General features: G+C 47.2%; 1 protein-coding gene across 1 annotated transcript in view; it reads right to left on the bottom strand.

Moving 5' to 3' along the window:
* MAP3K14 (mitogen-activated protein kinase kinase kinase 14) overlaps positions 1-19,317 on the bottom strand; it is a 54,396-nt gene that overhangs the window by 25,977 nt on the left and 9,102 nt on the right. The window contains exons 2-3 of the mRNA XM_054460216.2: positions 1,847-2,122; positions 573-642 (exon numbers count right to left, since the gene is read on the bottom strand). Of these exons, the coding sequence (XP_054316191.2) occupies positions 573-642; positions 1,847-2,102 (326 nt within the window). The 5' untranslated portion in view covers positions 2,103-2,122. The remainder of the gene's footprint in view (positions 1-572; positions 643-1,846; positions 2,123-19,317) is intronic.

Below are 19,317 nucleotides of genomic sequence, written 5' to 3' on the forward strand. Positions count from 1 at the left end.
ATCACGCCCAGCACTTGAACTCTTGTTTCAAAAAATCATCTGTGGGGGAATGCAGAGCCTGGGAACAGACTCAGCCCCACCCTGGCTTCCTTTCTACCGGGCCACCAAGTCTATGTGTCCCCTCCTTTTCTACCACCTGTATCCCTACTCGGTGCATCTCCCAGGAGAAAAGGCACCAGCAGGTTTCTCCCATAGAGGACAGTAGAAGGCCCCCCAACCAACCCAGCCTGTGCTCACGGTCACGCAAGAGTGGGAAGCAGATTCTGTTCCCAGCACCCTCCCTGTTGATGGGAAACGAGGGGGTGCATTAAGGACTCTGAGGAGAATAAAAATAAAACGTCAAGTTGATGTGGCCCAGAGGCAGTCAGCCACAAGCTGTGAAAAGCCTTTGAAAAGCTTATTTGGCTGAGAGAGTGGCTCAGCCAGGAAAGCCTGGGCGAGTTCCAGGAGCTGAACCACAGGTGCTGAGGGAGGGAGCCTGGGGTCAGCAGGCGTGGCCCAGGCAAGCGCTGGGGACGAGGACGCTGGGTCCAGTCCCCACCTTCCCACTCAGGCTTATCTCCCCTGCTTACCTGTACTGTTTGGACCCAGCGATGAAAATGCGTTCTGAAAAGGTAGGGCTGAACTCTTGGCTATTCTCACCTAAAGCAAAAGGAGTTAGATTAGCAGAGAGGAGAAAAAATAGGAATTTAGCACTTAGGGGAGAGACATGTTACAGAGATCCCCTCTGGCGCCTCTCCTTCCCGTCCTTTCCAGACAACCCCTGTCTGGCAGTCACCTCCCCACCAATGCCTCCTTCCCGCACTGTCTCTCCCCAGCTTCTCAGCTTACTGGTCAAGAGCAGACCACGGCCTCAGCCACCTGCTCTGAAATAGCCATGCCTATAACATGGGGATCATAGGGCGCCCGCCTCACTTCCTATGAAGTGAGATGATCTACGGAAAACGCTCAGCACAGTGCCTGGCTCATAAGAAAAACAGCTCAATAAATACCAGCTATTAGGTATTTATATATGTGTGTACATATAAGTGTGGATCTATGTGTGTGTATTTTTTTAAAAAACAATTATTATGTCACTCTCTGCATTTTAGTTTTTATTCTCTCATCTCTCCTCAAAAACCAACCAGGAGGAAGTGGGAGACGAGGGCAGGATGTGTGCGTGTGGAGAAACGCCAGCACGGCTGTCCAGCTCTCCAGGTTTCACCCCAAGAAGCCTCCCGGGTTGAGGGAAGGCGTTGGAGAGAGAGGACTCCCGGCCCTACCCAGGCCTCGTGGGAGTTTCTGTCTCCAAGGGAAGCCACCATTACTAGTCATCATAAAGTATCATGAGTAGAAGAAGAAAGGACCAGGCTAGGCCTCACCCTGCAGCGGCCTGCCGCCCCAGGACTGGCCCAGCAGGCTCAAGAGCACGGTGCTCATTCCTGGGGGGGGGGGGGGCACCTCCAGGTGGAAGATGGTGAAGGCCCTACAGGCCCCAGTGGGGCTTTCCAGGAGACCTGGCCTTTCCTGTCTGGAGCCTCTCCAGACACTGGGGCTGCTCAAGGTCACAGCAGAAGGTTGATGGCCTGCTTGATGATTCTGCAAAGAGTCCTGAGTGCTCGTCTGTTACCTCTCTTCCCCTGCTCCAGTCATGATGGGCACAGCCTCCCCTTGCCACATCCACCATCTGTGCACTTTTACAACCCCACTTTCCATGATTCTCAGCATAGACCTCTGGTTGTATCTCATGAGAATCTTATCTAGCGGTGACACGGACCTCTCTCCTCCATAGGGAACCCCTGGGCCCACCTACCCACCTGCAGGCCCACCCACCTGCCCCGTGCCCACAACAACCCCAGGCCCCTACACTCAGCCTGGGCGATGATAGAGATGGCAGCTGGCCCTGCCTCGGAGCCTTCCTTGGCTGTGCCCTTGGTAATCACATCATTCAGGATCTCCCACTTTCCGCAGAACACCGGGCTCTTCTCCACGGCCTCAAGCTTGTAGACAGAGCTCTGTTTCTTCCCCAGTGGCAGTGTCTTCTCCTTGGCTTTGGGGAGTTCCTTCTGCTGCCCCACTGCTGAGCCAGGGGCGCCTGGGCAGGCCATTTCCATCACTGCCATCTCCCAGGCTTGTGCTCACCCTGAGAGAGACCAAACACAGAGCACGTCACTTAGAATCCCAGACCTGGGAGAACACAGGTCAGACCTGGGAGAACACAGGTCAGCCTTGGGTTGGGGGAGAAAGGCAGGGGCAAAGGGTCTCTGCCTCTTTATGTGTGCCTCCGCCACACATACTCATCCTCCAAACATCCTCAATGGTAACAGAGTCCACCTCTCAACATCTACACATGTTCCACACGGCACAGGCCCCCGGTCCTCCCAGTACCACAACGTAAACAGCCTCCTTCACTGTGTCCAGCAAGGATGCCAGCCCACTCCCTATAGGACAGCTGTGGCACAAATGTCTGGGTTGGCTCTTTCTTGCCTTTATGGTGACTCACTCTTTTTCTGTTGTTTTAGGGCAAACTTTGTTTCCCCAGGACAGGGTGGTGAATCCCAAACTCCAAAACCATGGCCTCACTGACCCCACCATAAGCCTTTGGAGAGGACCTGTTGGCACACACCATCCACAGCAACTTTTCTCCAAGTGGAGAGAAGCAAGGTTCTATTCTGTTCCCTAGTAGGAGGTAGATATGTGTGTGTGCGCGTGTGTCCTACAAAGTCTAAAACTCAGCATGCAAATGGTGCTCAGCACGTGATTCCTTGCCCAATGCGTCTGTTTGTGGCTCTCCAGAAGGAACTAACATGCTTCCTCCTCTAATGTCCAAACTCACTGGCTGAAAACTTCTAGGTATCATTTTTCATTCAGGCAACATCAGGAGTAGAATTTATATTCAAGGCCCTAACACCAACCTATACCTCTAGAAATAAAGAATAAAGCACAATAATTCACGTCTCTCTGGGTTCTGTCTTGCCCAGCCCTAGGAAGCTGCAAAGAAGCGCAACCCAGAGTTGCCAACAATCTGTGCAAACAGCCTGCAGACTGGAATTGGCAAAAAAGAGAAGAGCACTGATTTGAGACTGTTACCATTTGGAAACCTTTTTAAAGACTGGGAGTTTTTAATGGGCAGGGCCCCTCTCAGGCATGACTTGCTTTAGAAACAGCCTGAGAAGGTCCCAAATGCAGACAGATTTTTAATAACTGCTCTCTGATGGTAGGTTTGTCTTAAAGCTGCTACCAGCAGAAATCATCTTCCTTGTGATAACTCTGTGAACCCTGGATCACTTCTCTGCTTCTGGGGCAGACAGGCACACCATCTGAAGCTGAACTCTAAGGCCTCTGGCCTTTTGCCCTGTGAGGCCTGAGGACTGAAAGAGATGGTGGGAAGCTGAGGTACTAGGTTGAAACATTCCTCCTTCTGAATCTGCCTCACTGGTCTTCCCACCTCGATGGCTATGAAAGGCTCTGCCAGCTTAGCTGGGGTGTGTGGTGGGGTTTGTTGTTCACTATTGATTAGTTCCTTGCATCTCTGTCTTCAAGGGTCTCCTAGCTCTGAACTCGGAGCAGCTCCAGCTTCCTGCAAGGATGCCTGGATTTGGTACCAAACGCCAGATGCTGAGGAGGCCAAATGGGTGGCCTCACTGTTACCTGAGGATCTTAAGAAGTCTGAGGGGACTGGGCATGGTGGTCCATGCCTGTAATCCCACCACTTTGGGAGGCTGAGGCAGGAGGATTACTTGAGCCCAGGAGTTCAAGATCAGCCTGGGCAACATGGTGGAACCCCGTCTCTACAAAAAAATACAAAAAATTAGCTGGGGTAGTGGTATGTGCCTGTAGTCCCAGCTACTCTAGAGGCTGTGGTGGGAGGAATGCTTAAGCCCAGGAGGTTGAGGCTACAGTGAGTTGAGATTGCACCATTGCATTCTCCAGCCTGAGTGACAGAACAAGACCCTGTCTCTAAAAGAAAAAAAAAAAAGTCTAAGGGGTGTTCTGACATCCAATTAGGCAAAGGCCCTTCAAGGCTGGCTATGCTCCTTGTAACTGTACTTTCATCCCACCTCACACCTCCCCACCCCACTCTACTTCCAATAAAGAAACTGACCTAAGCCCAGAGCCAATCCTACTGTTCTCAGCCTCTTTACCAGGGGAAACGAGATCTTAACAGACCAAAAAGTCTCCAAACCTAGCAGCAGTAGGGAATGCTCACAAGGAGCTCAATGTGAGCGTGACCTCCTCATTTCTATTTGAAGAAGCTGAGGCCTAATTCAGTGGAGACTTGCCCAAGGTCACCCAATCCACGTGTGACAGGGCATGGCTAGGATCCAGACCCTAGGTTCTTTAGGCCATGACGCCCACTCCCCAAGCTCCTGGGTTACAGGCAAATGCAGGAGGGGACACTAAGGTCCTCCCTGGTCAACAGGCTCCTGAGAGCAGAAGTGGGGCCCCGCACAGAGTGCCTCCCCAGTGTATAGCACAGGGGCCACAGACCAGGCAACTGACGCTGGCTGAATGAGGGACTCAAAGGACAAAGATTGCTTTTCCAACACCTTTGGAGACAGGATGATCCTGAATGCTGAGGAGGAAGAGAGAGTCCTGCCTGATGAATGAGAAAAATGAGGCCAGGTGGTGCAGCTGCTGCTCTGAGGGCACATGGCTATTAGAGATCTGGCTGTGTGGGGGCTCTGATAGCCTATCTCCGCCTGGCATGGCCCAACGGAGGCTTCTGGATAGGTCATCCTGAGCTAGAACTCCTCCAGAGGGGGTGCAGGGCATCCCGAGTCCCAGAGTTGTCCTTTCATATTGGTGTTAGGTAGGCAGCTGTCCAGTGCCCCTCTGTGAGCACACCAGGCTCCCCTTTTCCCAGAGAAGTGGAAGCTGAGGCTGAGGCAGCCACGCTCAGAGCCTCCTTTGCAGTTCCCCGATGACTCATCCAACAGCCTGGCAGGCAGACAGTAACAAGGAGGCTGTTGAGAAGCTGACCCAGCAGATGGCAGCTGAACTTGTGAAGGACATGGGGAAAACAGGCTGACCCTCACCTCCCAGGGGCACAAATCACGGCCTGGGAGCTGTAAAGCTCCTCCTGTGGCTGGCTTTTCTGTGCCACATCACCATGACTCAGACCCTCACCGACAGCCTCCAAGTTCAAGAGGCTATTCTTGGGACACTTTGGCCTGACAGTGGCTCTCCCCAAACACCACCTCCCACACAGACACACATGCACACACACATGCACACACAGACACACACACATACAGATGCACTTGCTCCCTCCCTCCTTTCCTAATTCTATCTGGACTCTGGTCTACAAAAATCATGGTTCTGTACCAAGTCTAGGACTGCTGGCTAGGGGGCCTTCCCAGCCCTGGACTTTGGTCTCTGGCTGTCACCCCAGCTCATGGCCCTAACACTTTGCCCCTTCTCCCTCCTGCAGCGTGTGGGGAGGACGAAGTGGGAGCCAGTTATGTCTCTGCCTTTTAAGGCAAGTCAAACTCCTGATTCATTCCTCAGCCTAGACACTCTCCTCAGCTTATTCAGGCCCCAAATGCATTGGGCCCTCTACTCTCTGCATAAGAGTTGAGGACACGAGCAGTGGCAACAGCCAAACCCACATGGCTCACCCATAAGCCTATGAAATCAGAAGAGAAAAGGAAAGGAGCAGAATTCACTCCATACTCTTTGAGGCCTGATGCACAGACACTGTTGGTTCTTTCTTCTGTGATGCCTCAGTGACCTCCTGGGAGAAGCCTAGGGGATAGGAATGATCTGGATGGTACCAGATCAACCTCTGGGCATAGCTGTATGTGGAGTTCTTAATCTAGGTTCAAGGATGGATTCAGGGAGAAAAATATAATTTGCATTTTTCCAGGGAAGACTTGGTCCATAGCTTTCAACAGATTCTCCAAGGATCTGCCATTCCCCAGAAGGTTACTCTAGTCTCCCTAGAAGATCAGGGCTGGGCTAATTCTGGCTCTGATTCTTCCACTCCAAGGAAAAGCTCTCCAATGTAGCAGTTTCCAATCTGACCACAGATTAGAATAACCAGATAAGTTCTTTAAATGCATTCCTTCTAGGCCTGCTGAACCAGAATCACTGGGCATTAGGCCCAGAATCTGTACTTTTGACAAGTTCCCTGGATGATTCTGATGCCAAAGGGCCAGAGACTGCCACCTGACCCCTGCTCTATACTTAAGGCGACAGTGTCCAAAATGGTAGCCACTAGCAACATGTAGCTATTTACATTTAATTAAAATGAGGTAAAGTTTTAAAATCATTTCCTTGTTACACTAGCTACCATACTCAACAGTGCAGACAGAGAACATGTCCAGCATTGCAGAAAGTTCTATTGGACAGTGCTGTTCTGAGGTGATGAGAGCGGTGTTTTCTCTGACAGCAAAATTTCTGTTCCTAGGATTCTGGGGCAGGAATGGGGTTTACAGTAAACAAATTTTTGATTCACTGGAAGGCACAAAAGCAATGCTTTAAATGTTAATCTTCAAAGATGATAACCTTTTTAGAATATATCATATTTCAGTTCCCTGTTTTAGCAAGTACAACATAGTAAAAATTTCAGACTGGGAACCAGAAGTTATGGGTTCTAGCTTTAACAATTTTTTTTTTTTTTTAAGAAGAGCAGTGGGACCATTTTTGTCAAATGAAATCACACCTCAACTCCCAATAACTAAAAGAACCAGATGCATGCAACTGGCATGTAACTCACATTTGAAACCGCTGCCCTGGCTGAAGGAGCTCCACATGCTCAGTGTCCCTTCATCCACTGAGGACCTCTACAAAATCCTAGTTCTCCAAGAAAAGAGTTTGGAAACCAGCGGCCTAGGAAATCTTTTGAGGTTCCTTCTAGTTCTGAGAATGTAGCCCATCTGTCAGGATTCTTTGACAGCCGGACAACTCCAATTCAGAACACTAACTGTTGATACTTACAAAGCACCTACTGTCATCTCATTTTCAGACATGAAGATATGGCTTAGGGAAGTTTAGTAGCACACCAAAAGTTACGCAGTTGCAGGTTGCAGAGGTGGGGTTGAACCTAGACTGCTGCCTCCTAAGCCGACATCTAAACCTTGAGCTAGCCACTTAACCTCTCTGAGTTTCTTCTCTTAGCTCCTTCAGAGCTGTTTTGAGGACCGAATGAAGACGAGTACATGAAATGCCAATCGGGTTGCCTGGCCAACAGAAGAGGCTAAATGAATGTTCATTCCCTTGTCTGTCACCAGGCTACTAAAAGCCATCACTGAGAAGATGGGCCTTCTCTGTTTCAGCACCATATAGCCAAGGTATCTTGAGCCTTACCTAGTTCATGCAATGCTTGGAGCCTTGATTCTCCATACACGAAAGGGAAATAAAAATGTGTCTTACAGGGCCAGCTTGAAAATGTCTACAAGGGGCCAAGGCAAATCCCTCTCATGACTATTTCATCTGGAAGTAAAAACTTGTCCTTCTCTGAATGCCCAGAGGGGATAAATAGCAGAAGTAGAATGACTCAACTTCCTTAATAAGATATTGGTTGAAAACCAATCTTCTCCTGACTTCCTCTTTTAAGCCTTCAGCTTGCCTGGCCACCAGGCCACAATAGGCAAACCTCTGCCTACCCAAAGTGAGGGGCTGGGCTGGGCGCGGTGGCTCACGCCTGTAATCTCAGCACTTTGGGAGGCCAAGGCGGGAGGATCACTTGAGACCAGCAGTTTGACACCAGCCTGGGCAACATAGTGAGACTTCATCTCTACAAAAAATTAAAAAATTAGCCAGGCATGGTGGCACACGCCTGTAGTCCTAGCTACTTGGGAGCCTGAAGCAGGAGGATTGCTTGAGCCTGGGAGGTTGAGGCTACAGTGAGCCATGATTGCACCACCGCACTCCAGTCTGGGCAACAGAGCAAGACCCCATCTCAAAAGGAAAAATAAAGAAAGAAAGGGAGGGGAAAAAAAAAAAGAGGGAACCAAGGGCAAGTATCAGGCAGAGCAAGCTGGCCTGGCAAAACAGCCATCTGGCGAGGCAGACTCAGAAGTCCCCATACATGCTCACCCTGACTCCCCTTTCTACCCTTTCTGCCCTTCCTACAGCCCTTCCCCAGTTTGTTCCAGACTGATTCCTTCACTTGCCTGAGCAGGGCAGCACTGGGCAAGCCTCTGATTCTCTTCTTCTGCCCACCCTGTTCCTCCCATAGGGAGTGGCTGCTTGCCTTCCTCCCTTATCAATGTCTGCCCAGATCTCACCTATCCTTTAAGGCCTATCTACTCAATGAAGCCTTTTATAGTAGGCTTCTGCATCCACTCTATAAATATTCAATGAGTGTCTCCCAAGTGCCAGGGAATGTAATAGCCACTACCGTCCATAAATGTCTTCTGCGTATGGGGCACTGTGCCAGGAACTCTATCTGCCTTGTTGATGCATTCCACACTAACCCTGCAAGGTTGGCAATATTATCTCCAATTTTACAGATGAAGAAATTAAGGTTTAGAGAGGTACATTACCTACAGGAATAAATGAGGCTCAATTTATACAGTTAGAGCATCCAACATGGAGTTAGGGCTCAAGCCAGGACACTCTTGGCCCATTCTCTTGGGACCCAAGGATCTCCAGTTCCTTCCTAGAATAAAATCTGGTTGGCAGAGAGGCATCTAGAACATCCAGGAACTGAGCAGTATTACTACCCATGTGGATATTACTACCCCTAGCATCTGCCCATCTACTGTTGGTAATAATTTCTTAGCCCATGTAGACAGGAAGCAGAAGAAGATCCCTTACTGATGAGGGGTCTCGTCAGTCAGGGCTGAATCAGCCATCAATTTGTCAGACTTTTAGTTCAGTTACACCACTAAATCCTGTTATGTTATGTGTTATGACTTACTTAACTAGATGGTTTTAACAGGTCGTTTCATTTTCTTGAAACAATCAAACAAATGCACATCTAATACACACATACACAAACAGGAGTTCTAGGTAAGGTGGCACTGCCTTCACTGAAAGAACCACTGAAGGATGTGCTTTGCAAAGAAAAAAGTAAACAGAAAAAAGAAACAATGGTAGGCACAGGAACTCAAACAATATGTTGGTCAATTTAATTAACAGTTGAATATGAAAAATTGGTTTAAATCTTTTTTTTTTTTTGAGATGGAGTCTTGCTCTGTCACCCAGGCTAGAGTGCAGTGGCGCAATCTTGGCTCACTGCAAACTCAGCCTTCCGGTTCAAGTGATTCTCCTGCCTCAGCTTCCCGAGTAGCTGGGATTATAGGCATGTGCCACCACACCTGGCTAATTTTTGTATTTTTAGTAGAGATGGGATTTCCCCATGTTGGCCAGGCTGGTCTCGAACTCCTGACCTGAGGTGATCCGCCTGCCTTGGCCTCCTAAAGTGCTGGGATTACAGGCATGAGCCACCACGTCTGGCCAGTTTAAATCATTTTAAAACATGAAAATCTAGACACCAATAATAAGGAAGATGGGTGAAATGGGTTGTTCAATGGGTAAAACGTAATATGATCCTTGCCTTTTTGGGGACTTTATGTACAAAAACTTTTAAATTTTATTAGAAAAAATTACAGTTAGTATGTATGTTGATTTAAGAGTAATGACTGAAATAATAGAAATACAATTCAGACCAGAAGAATAAAGAAGGAAAAATAGAAAATGCTGTCAATCTGATACAAGGCAAGGCAAGGAGGAAAAAAGAAGCAAAAAGGACAATAAATATAAAATAAAAACACAAGATGGCAGAAATAAGGCAAAATATTAGCATGTCATTAACCACAGTACATGTGAGTAGATTACAAAAACAGCAAACCAGATAGGATTTTAAAAGATCCAGCTAGATGCTGACTAAAAGAAACAAAATTATCCAGAAAAGTTGGAAATAAAGACATAGAAAGAGATGTGCCAGGCCAATATTAACCAAAAAGAAGTAATACTCGTATCAGACAAAATACTTAAGACAAAAAGATACAATCACTTCTAGGCACCCGACAAAGAGCCTCCAAATCCAATGACTGGAGGCAGGCTGAGGCTTTATGTTGAGTAAGGTCTTGGCCCCAGAGTGTCCTGTCTAGCTGCAGAGCAAGGATCTTACGCGTGGCAGTTCCTGGGCATGTACTGGGTCTGCTGGGTGTTGGGCCCTGTGCTGAGTGCTGGCAGTACACTGAGGAAGAAGACACTGTCCCTTGAGGATCTTACAGTCTACTGGGGGAAACAGACAAGAAGTCAGAAGAGTTCAGTACAATACAGAGATGCAAGGACAGAGATAGATACACAGCAGATGTGACGAGAACACAGAGGGACACCTAATCCAGCCCAGGAGGTGATGCCTGGGCTGAGTCTGAAGCAGTGAGCAAGGCCTGCCCAAGAAAAAGGAGAGGGTGTTCCGGGTAGAGGGGACGGCAAAAGGTAAGGCACTGAGGTGAGTCAATGCAGCAATCACCAGCAGCTTGAAGTTGTCAGTGAGTAAAGTGTAAGTCAGGCAGTCCCAGGGGAGGAGGCTGCAGATGAAGTTTCGGTATCAGACCATGGACACACGCTTGATCCTCATATACCCTCAGGGTTTAAATTCTCAGATGAGTGTGCGGGGTATAATTCCACATTCCTCCCAGACTTTTGGGGGTAAAGTTCCAGATGGCAGAAGCCGCAGAGTAGAGGCAGATGGCACTGGCCAGGCACAGTGGCTCATTCCTGTAATCCCAGCATTTTGGGAGGCTGAGGCAAGAGGATCACTTGAGCCTGGGAGTTTGAGATCAGCTTGTATAACATAACAAGACTGTGTCTCTATGAAAAGAAAAAAAAGAAAAAAGAAAAGAAAATCCTGCCATTGGTACAGAACCCCCACCCTGGCCTGGGCTAACAATCTGACAAGTGACAGGCTTCTGAAAGGCCTGCTTCACTCTCTCCCTCAGGCGGAGAAGGAGAATGGCCATGTGATTCCTGGGACATAGAAACAGATGTCTGAGGAAGGAGGAAGGGGCCTTACTGGGGCCTGCACTCAGGCGCTGTGAGTGAAACGCAGCTGGAGAAACCTCAAAACTGGACTCATTGGCCTGCTTGAGGCCTGCTTCCCAGGAGAGTAATTTCTGAATAAGCATTTCCCATTAAGGGGGATATGAAATGTGAAGGTACATTAATCATTAAAATCTTACAGATCAATTATTAAAAAGAAACAAATCTGACATGCCCTCAAAAACTCAGTCTCGGCCAGGCATGGTGGCTCACACCTGTAATCCCAGCACTTTCAGAGGCCGAGGCAGGTGGATCACTTGAGGTCGGGAGTTCAAGACCAGCCTGGCCAACATAGTGAAACCCCGTCTCTACTAAAAATACAAAAATTAGCTGGGCGTGGTGGCACATGCCTGTAATCCCAGCTACTCAGGAGGCTGAGATGAGAGAATTGCTTGAACCTAGAGGTGGAGGTTGCAGTGAGCCGAGATCGCGCCACTGCACTCCAGCCTGGGCAGCAGAGCGAGACTCCATCTCAAAAAAACAAAACTCAGTCTTGCTGCCAATCCCACAGGTCAAACTGCAGGGTAAATACAATTTATGGGGTAAAGTTTCTGACTGTCCTGAAGTTACCACCACATGCCTGATGATGGCTGGCCAGCCCTAGCCATGCAGAAACTACTGTCTATGAGGCCCCTTCAGATGTTTAGGGCAATTCCCTCGCATCTATTCTATTGGCATTGGTCTTACCCACTTCCAGCTTCTCTCTGACCTCCCACCCTGGTGCTGAGCTAATCTTGAAACATCGTGTACTTAAGAAAACCTCAAGCTCAAAGACATCTGCCGGCTCTGCACTGCTTATGGGCTCAGGCTCAACTCTGTGGTCCATAATCTTTTTGGCCATTGTTTCCCCAAACATAGGGTTTGGCTTTGGCCAGTCTGATCTCTCTACAACCCCTTGGCTACTCAACTCTCCAGGTCCCACGTGTGCCATGCTGTTGTGTGGGCCACCCCATACATCCTGCTTGTCCTTCAAAGGCAAGGCTCAGCCTCCACCCAGGAAGCCCCTCCCATCAGCTCCACTGCACAACGCCCTCCTTTTCTGCCTGCCCACAGCACCTTGTCTCCTCTATCCTCCTCCTCCTCCTGGTCCTGACACCCCCACTCCCTTTTACTCATTCAATGAAACAATGTAGATGAAGGAACTCTGGGAACAATAAAGCATCATAGCAAGTGAAGATACCCACTTTTTGTGTGCACAACTCACAGAATTGCAATCTAAGTAGGGAACAAATAAAAAAAAAAAAACCCAGAAAAAAGCATAATCAAAAATGTTCAGGGCGGAGCATGGTGGCTCATGCCTGTAATACCAGCACTTTGGGAGGCCAAGGCAGGAGGATTGCTTGAGTCCAGGAGTTTGAGACCAGCCTGGGCAATATAGTGAGACCCATCTTTACAAAAAAATACAAAACTTAGCTGAGCATAGTCACACGTGCCCGTAGTTCTAGCTACTCAGGAGGCTGAGGTGGAAGGATTGCTTTAGTCTAGGAGTTCAAGGTTGCAGCGAGCCATGATTACTCCACTGCACTCCAGCCTGGACAACAGAATGAGATCCTGTTTAAAAAAAAAAAAAAAAAGCCGGGTGCCGTGGCTCACGCCTGTAATCCCAACACTTTGGGAGGCCGAGGCAGGCGGATCACCTGAGGTCAGGAGTTTGAGACCAGCCTGACTAACACGGAGAAATCCCGTCTCTACTAAAAACACAAAATTAGCCAGGCATGGTGGCACATGCCTGTAATCCCAGCTACTCAGGAGACTGAGGCAGGAGAATTGCTTGAACCTGGGAGGCGGAGGTTGCGGTGAGCTAAGTTCATGCCATTGCATTCCAGCCTGGGCAACAAGAGCGAAACTCCATCTCAAAAAAAAAAAAAAAATTCACAGTATTTCTATAACAGTAAAAAACTGGAACAAAAAAGTCTAATTACAGGGGAAGGATAATTATTAAATAAATCATGGAACATCCATTAAAAATGTTTATAAATCATTTTAACAATATGGAAAAATGGGATATTAAATTAGTAGAAAGAAGATACAGAAGTGTATCTAAAATATGACACTATATACATGTGTCGGTATATTACAATGACATTTATAAAAATGCAGATACCTAGGACAAATAGCAATGGTTCTCTTTTGGTGGTGGGCTTATGTTTAATATTTCTTTTTATACTTTTCTAATTTTTCCACTTTTTCAGTGAGCACGTATTAGTTTTCTCAGTTCTCATTTTTTCTTTTGACATGCAGTCTCATTCTGTCACCCTGACTGGAGTGCAGTGACACAATCTCAGCTCACTGTAACCTCTGCCTCCCAGGCTTAAGTGATCCTCCCATTTCAGTCTCCCGAGTAGCTGGGACAGGTGCGTGCCACCACGCTTGGCTAATTTTTTGTATTTTTGGTAGAGACAGGGTTTTGCCATGGTGCCCAGGCTGGTCTTGAACCCTTGAGCTCACGAGATTCACCTGCTTCAGCCTCCCAAAGTGCTGGGATTACAGGCATGAGCCACTGCACCCGACCTTGATTCTCATTTTTAACAGATAATGTTTCTAAGTGGTAAAAAAAAAAAAAAAAATACGGAAGGGGTGCCAATGAAAAGCATGAGTCCTTCCCTCCATTCCTCTAAGGGGATCCCTGTTAACAGTTTCTTGTATCTCCCTCTACTGATTTTCTCTGTAGGTATTACTTTTATTTATTTTTATTATTGTTATTATTTTTATGAGATGGAGTCTCACTCTGTTACCCAGGCTGGGGTGCAATGGTGCGATCTTGGCTTACTGCAACTTCCACCTCTTGGGTTCAAGAAATTCTTCTGCCTCAGCCTCCTTAGCAGCTGGGATTACAGGCGCCCGCCACCACACCCGGCTAATTTTTCTATTTTTAGTAGACATGGGGTTTCACCATGTTGGCCAGGCTGGTCTCAAACTCCTGACCTCAAGTGATCTGCCTGCCTTGGCCTCCCAAAGTGCTGCGATTACAGGCATGAGCCACTGTACCCGGCCAAGTATTACTTTTTAATCATGAAAACAACTAAAAAAGAATCTCTTGGCATAGGATGAGAATTTAGGAGGCATTAGGTCCACACTTGAGATTGGGTCTTTATAAATATGTGATGAGCTAGTTTCTCCAACCCTGTGGGCGCACATGCACACACATGCAAGCACAAACCCATGTGCAGGCAGGAAACTTCACCAGAAAGTCTGTGGCTCTTCTGTTCTGCTCACTGAGTTCTGGCAGCTGGGCCGCTAAAACAGAAGGCTGGAGATGGGCAAGCTTGTCCTTCCTGGTTTTGGTTTTCATTTCATTCCCTCCCTTGTTCTCTGCTGGGGACTGAGAGTTTTATCAGTTGTGACTCAAGAAATAGGAAGGTGCTCAGAAGATGGGGACTGTTTCCTGCTTTGATTTATCGAATGGCAAGTGCATGCGTGGTTACAGGCTCGTGCTAGTGCTGGATGGACCAGATGCCCCTGGGCACGAGTGGCCCCACAGAGTGAAAAACAGCAGAAGTGGACCAGGGAGAAAAAAACCAGCCCTTCCTCCACTGCTTGCGCAAAGGGGTGGGAATCGCAGGGTTAGTCCTAGTCTGGGAAACCCAAGGGAGGACAGTTTTCCTAGCTAGCCTCTCCTACCTTTCTTATATATGATCTTCAACCTTGCTTAAATTTTTTTTTTCAGGCCAGGTGCAGTGGCTCATGCCTGTAATCCCATCACTTTGGGAGGCCGAGGTGGGTGGATCACTTGAGGTCAGGAGTTCAAGACCAGCCTGGCCAACATGGGGAAATCTCGTCTCTACTAAAAATACAAAAATTAGCTGGGTGTGGTGGTGGGCACCTGTAATCCCAGCTACTTTGGAGGCTGAGGCAGGAGACTCACTTGAGCCCAGGAGGTAGAGGTTGTAGTGAGCCGAAATTGCGCCACTGCACCCCAGCTTGGGCAACGGAGTGAGACTCCGTCTCAAAAATTTTTTCCCAATACCAAAATAATTGTTCATTATAAAAATGTAAACAAAACAAAATTGTATATAGAAAAAAAATCCCGGTACCGTCCCGTCCTCTCTGCAACATAAAAACCACTTAAGTTTCATGTAAATCCTTCTAGTTCCAATTACTATACATATATAAACATATAGTTTGGGACTTTTTTTTTTTTTGTATTTTTAGTAGAGACGGGGTTTCACCATGTTAGCTAGGATGGTCTTGATCTCCTGACCTCGTGATCCAGCCGCCTTGGCCTCCCAAAGTGCTGGGATTACAGGCGTGAGCCACCGCACCTGGCCTAGTTTGGGACTATTTTTAAAAGAAACATGGATTCTACACATGTAATGTCATACAAATTGCATCTTTCACTTAACAAGATACTATGAATACTATTCCATCTCAGCACATTTAGATTTATTTCTTTTCTTTTCTTTCTTTTTTTTTTTTTTTTTGAGACAGAGTCTCGCTCTGTCACCCAGGCTGGAGTGCAGCAGCCCATTCTTGGCTCACTGCAACCTCTGTCTCCCAAGTTCAAGTGATCCTCCTGCCTCAGCCTTCCGAGTAGCTGGGATTACAGGCGCCAGCCACCACGTCTGGCTAATTTTTGTATTTTTAGTAGAGACGGGGTTTCACCATGTTGGTCAGGCTGGTCTTGAACTCCTGACCTCAAGCAATCCACCCACCTTGGCCTCCCAAAGTACTGGGATTACAGGTGTGAGCCACCATGGTTGACCTCTAATTCATTCTTTTTAAGGCTTCATAATATTGCAAGGTACAGATGTACCATCATTTTCCCACCTGGAAACTTTGTTTCCAATTTTTCACTTATAAGTAATAATGGAAAAAACTCTACCCTTATTCACATTTATGTGTACTTGTAGAAGGAATTCTAGGTGGTAAGCTCTTGGGACTGGAATTTCTGGGTGACTCTTTTGTTAATGGGTTATCTCTTTTCTCCTGTTTCTATGTGTCAGAGAAGTAGGCAGCATCAGATAGGTGGTTTCCAAACATTATATTATTTATTTGCTGTGAAGATGCTATCCTTGTTTTCAACATGCTTACAGTCTAGATGGGTAGAAAATGGGTAGATGGATAAACCATAAAGGAATCAAAATGATCTTAGGGTCAGAAAGACCCTCAGAGGTAATTTATTCCAACATATTACTTATTAATCCTGAGGAATGGCCATTCAGCTACATGACAGGATGGCCTTGGAGTCAGAAGATCTGAGTTTGAATCTTAGTTTCTCAATACTCTGGTGTGTGACCACCGGCAGGTCACATAATCTGAGACTCAGGAGTCTTATCTGTAATATAGGGATCCTCAAACCTACATGATAGAACTTTACAGGGTGACTCAATGCAAGGAACAAAGTTTCAATTACATAGCACAGTACCTGGCATGTAGTGGGCATTCTGGAAACATCAGTGCAACCTCCAGAGAGATGGAAGCCGCTACAAGATGAGCAGTCAGACCTTTGTATGACTGGAAGTGTAAGATTTTTTTGGTTTTATTTATTTATTTATTTATTTTTTGAGACAGAGTCTTGCTCTGTTGCCCAGGCTAGAGTGCAGTGACGCAATCTCGGCTCACTGCAAGCTCTGCCTCCCGGGTTCACACCATTCTTCTGCCTCAGCCTCCCAAGTAGCTGGGACCACAGGCACCCGCCACCACGCTCAGCTAATTTTTTGTATTTTTAGTAGAGACGGGGTTTCACCATGTTAGCCAGGATGGTCTCGATCTCCTGACCTCATGATCCACCCGCCTCGGCCTCCCAAAGTGCTGGGATTACAGGTGTGAGCCACTGTGCCTGGCTGTTTTTTTTTTTTTTTTTGTGAAACAGAGTCTTGCTGTCACCCAGGCTGGAGTGCAGTGGCATGATCTCGGCTCACTGCAACCTCCGCCTCCCGGATTCAAGCGATTCTTGTGCCTCAGCCACCCAAGTGGCTGGGATTACAGGCATGCACCACCACGCATGGCTAATTTTATTTATTTTTTTTTTGTAGAAACGGGGTTTTGCCATCTTGGCCAGGCTGATCTCGAACTCCTGGCCTCAAGTGATCTGCCCACCTCAGCCTCCCAAAGTGCTGGGATTACAGATGTGAGTCATGGTCTATAAGTGTTAAGTTGCTTGAAAGTTGCTGCTATAAGGCACTGAAGCCTACCTCCCACAGCTTCTAGCCAGCAGCCCTAGCATCAGACAGAAAGTCTGGAACAGATGTGGTCAAAGCAGGAGGAGGAGAATCCTGAGAGTAGAGGGACAGAGTGGTTGGCAAGAACCCACGAAGATGTTCTTTGAAGAGCATTCTGCACACCCCATCTGGCTTCTGTGTCCACTGGCAGTGCCTCAGCTCTGCGTGATGAACTGGGACCCACAATTCCTTGGCAGCTAAAGCTGAAATTAGTTGTCCTGTGGTCATCTTTGGGTGTTACAACAATCTGCTATTTGTATACACATAACTACATGCTGGTTGTTGGTAATCATACAAATGAATAATAATGGCAGCTATTATTATCTGCCATGTATTAGGTAATGCATGCATTTTTTTCTTGAATCCTCACAACTCTGTGAGCCAGGCACTAATGTTATCCCTCTATAAGGAGGAAGAAACTGGGCCTCAGCAGGCCAAGTAATTTGCCCAAGGCCACACAGCAGTGAAGTGGCAGCGGCAGGATTTACACAAGGGACTTTTATGTCAAAGCCCATACTCTTAACCATGACACTCTTTCTACTTCCAAATGATCTAAGCTTTAAAAATTGGGACCGAGATGCAGAAGCTGTCACAAGTCAAAGGTTAGTGAGAAATCCAGGGACTGGCCTGGGAGGAAGCACCTTAATTAGGAAGCATGAACTACAGCCAGCCTATGTTCTGGAAAAAGCAACTTTAAAATGACAACAGGGAAGACAGACTCCAAGCTGGACTTGTGGTGGGCCTATGTTCCTCAGCCCACCCAGGCCTGGCATAGCCGGGCCCATTCTAAGGAGAAGTTCTATGACAATGCAAATTTGCCATTCACTTTACAAAGCCTGGCTCCAGGCTTCTTGAGCCTATTTACCATTCTTTTTATAACAAAGACTCGAGCATCATTTGCTATCTTCATAAATTTCATCAGTACTTTTGCCCCCAGGCCCTGATACAGGGCATTTTATAAGCTCTAAAAGAGAAGTATTACAGTGGTATTTTCAATTCAACCTTCAAATCCTTTGCACAAGGAGAGCTAACAGCAAATAGAAAAGATGCCACAGGGGGCACCATGGATCCACAGAGACCCGACACGCAGGAGAACATGTGGGCCAAGGTAGTGTTGAGATAAAAACCTGTCACACGTGTACTTAATTTTATACAATAAGCAACAAGGAATGTTTAATGTATATTGTATAAAAAATTTTTCAGGCCGGGAGTGGTGGCTCACACCTGTAATCCTAGCACTTTGGGAGGCCCAGGCGGGCGGACTGCCTGAGGTTGTGAGATCGAGACCAGCCTGGCCAACATGGCAAAACGCTGCCTCCACTAAAAATACAAAAATTAGCTGGGTGTGGTGGCGGGCGCCTGTAATCCCAGCTACTCCGGAGGCTGAGGCACAAGAATCGCTGGAACCCGGGAGGTGGAGGTTGCAGTAAGCCGAGATCGTGCCACTGCACTCCAACCTAGGCAACAGAGTGAGACTCTGTCTCAAAAAATTAAAAAAAATAAAAAATAAAAAAATAAATTAAAAAATTTTCAAGTGTCATTGAAATCTGCAACTTAGGGTATTTTGTGTAACTGAATATTCTGATTAAGTGGGGGCTGCCCTGTATGCCACTTAACATGACCAATTTCCAAAGATTAGATGGCCATAATTGCCCTTGACACTAAAATCATGTGAAACACAGCCAGTTTCTTTGATGACTCAAAACGTACTTTGTGATCTTGCCAAGCTTTGAGATCATCGTTAGAAGCAGCATTTTGGTTGTGAAAAACAACTCTCCTTATTTAACCTTTCGGGGTGGATTCTGAGCAAGAAGTTCCCTAGGCTACGGTCAATCTCGCTGAAATACAACCACCCGCCGCTCCTTTCTGGGTTTAGAAATCTGCTTTTCAGAGGTGGGAGTGGCTTCAAGCAGCGTCTACCTGTGTTCAGAAAAGATGAAGAAAGACAGGCTCAGGCTCCCTATATAGGAGAATTCAAGTTCATTGTAGTCACTGGTGACTGGTTCTGAAATTGAGGAACTAGTTTGAGGAACTTCAGAATAAACAAGAAACCCAAAGAACTCAGCTTTCCACACAAGGCTTCCAACGCATGGAAGGAGGCACAGGTCCAGCTCCGCCCTGTGGCGGGGCAACCTTGACCCTGGCCTCATTTCAGATGCTGCCCCACATGCTCTTT

Source organism: Pongo pygmaeus, chromosome 19 (genome assembly GCF_028885625.2).
Source record: "Pongo pygmaeus isolate AG05252 chromosome 19, NHGRI_mPonPyg2-v2.0_pri, whole genome shotgun sequence".
NCBI lineage: Eukaryota > Metazoa > Chordata > Mammalia > Primates > Hominidae > Pongo > Pongo pygmaeus.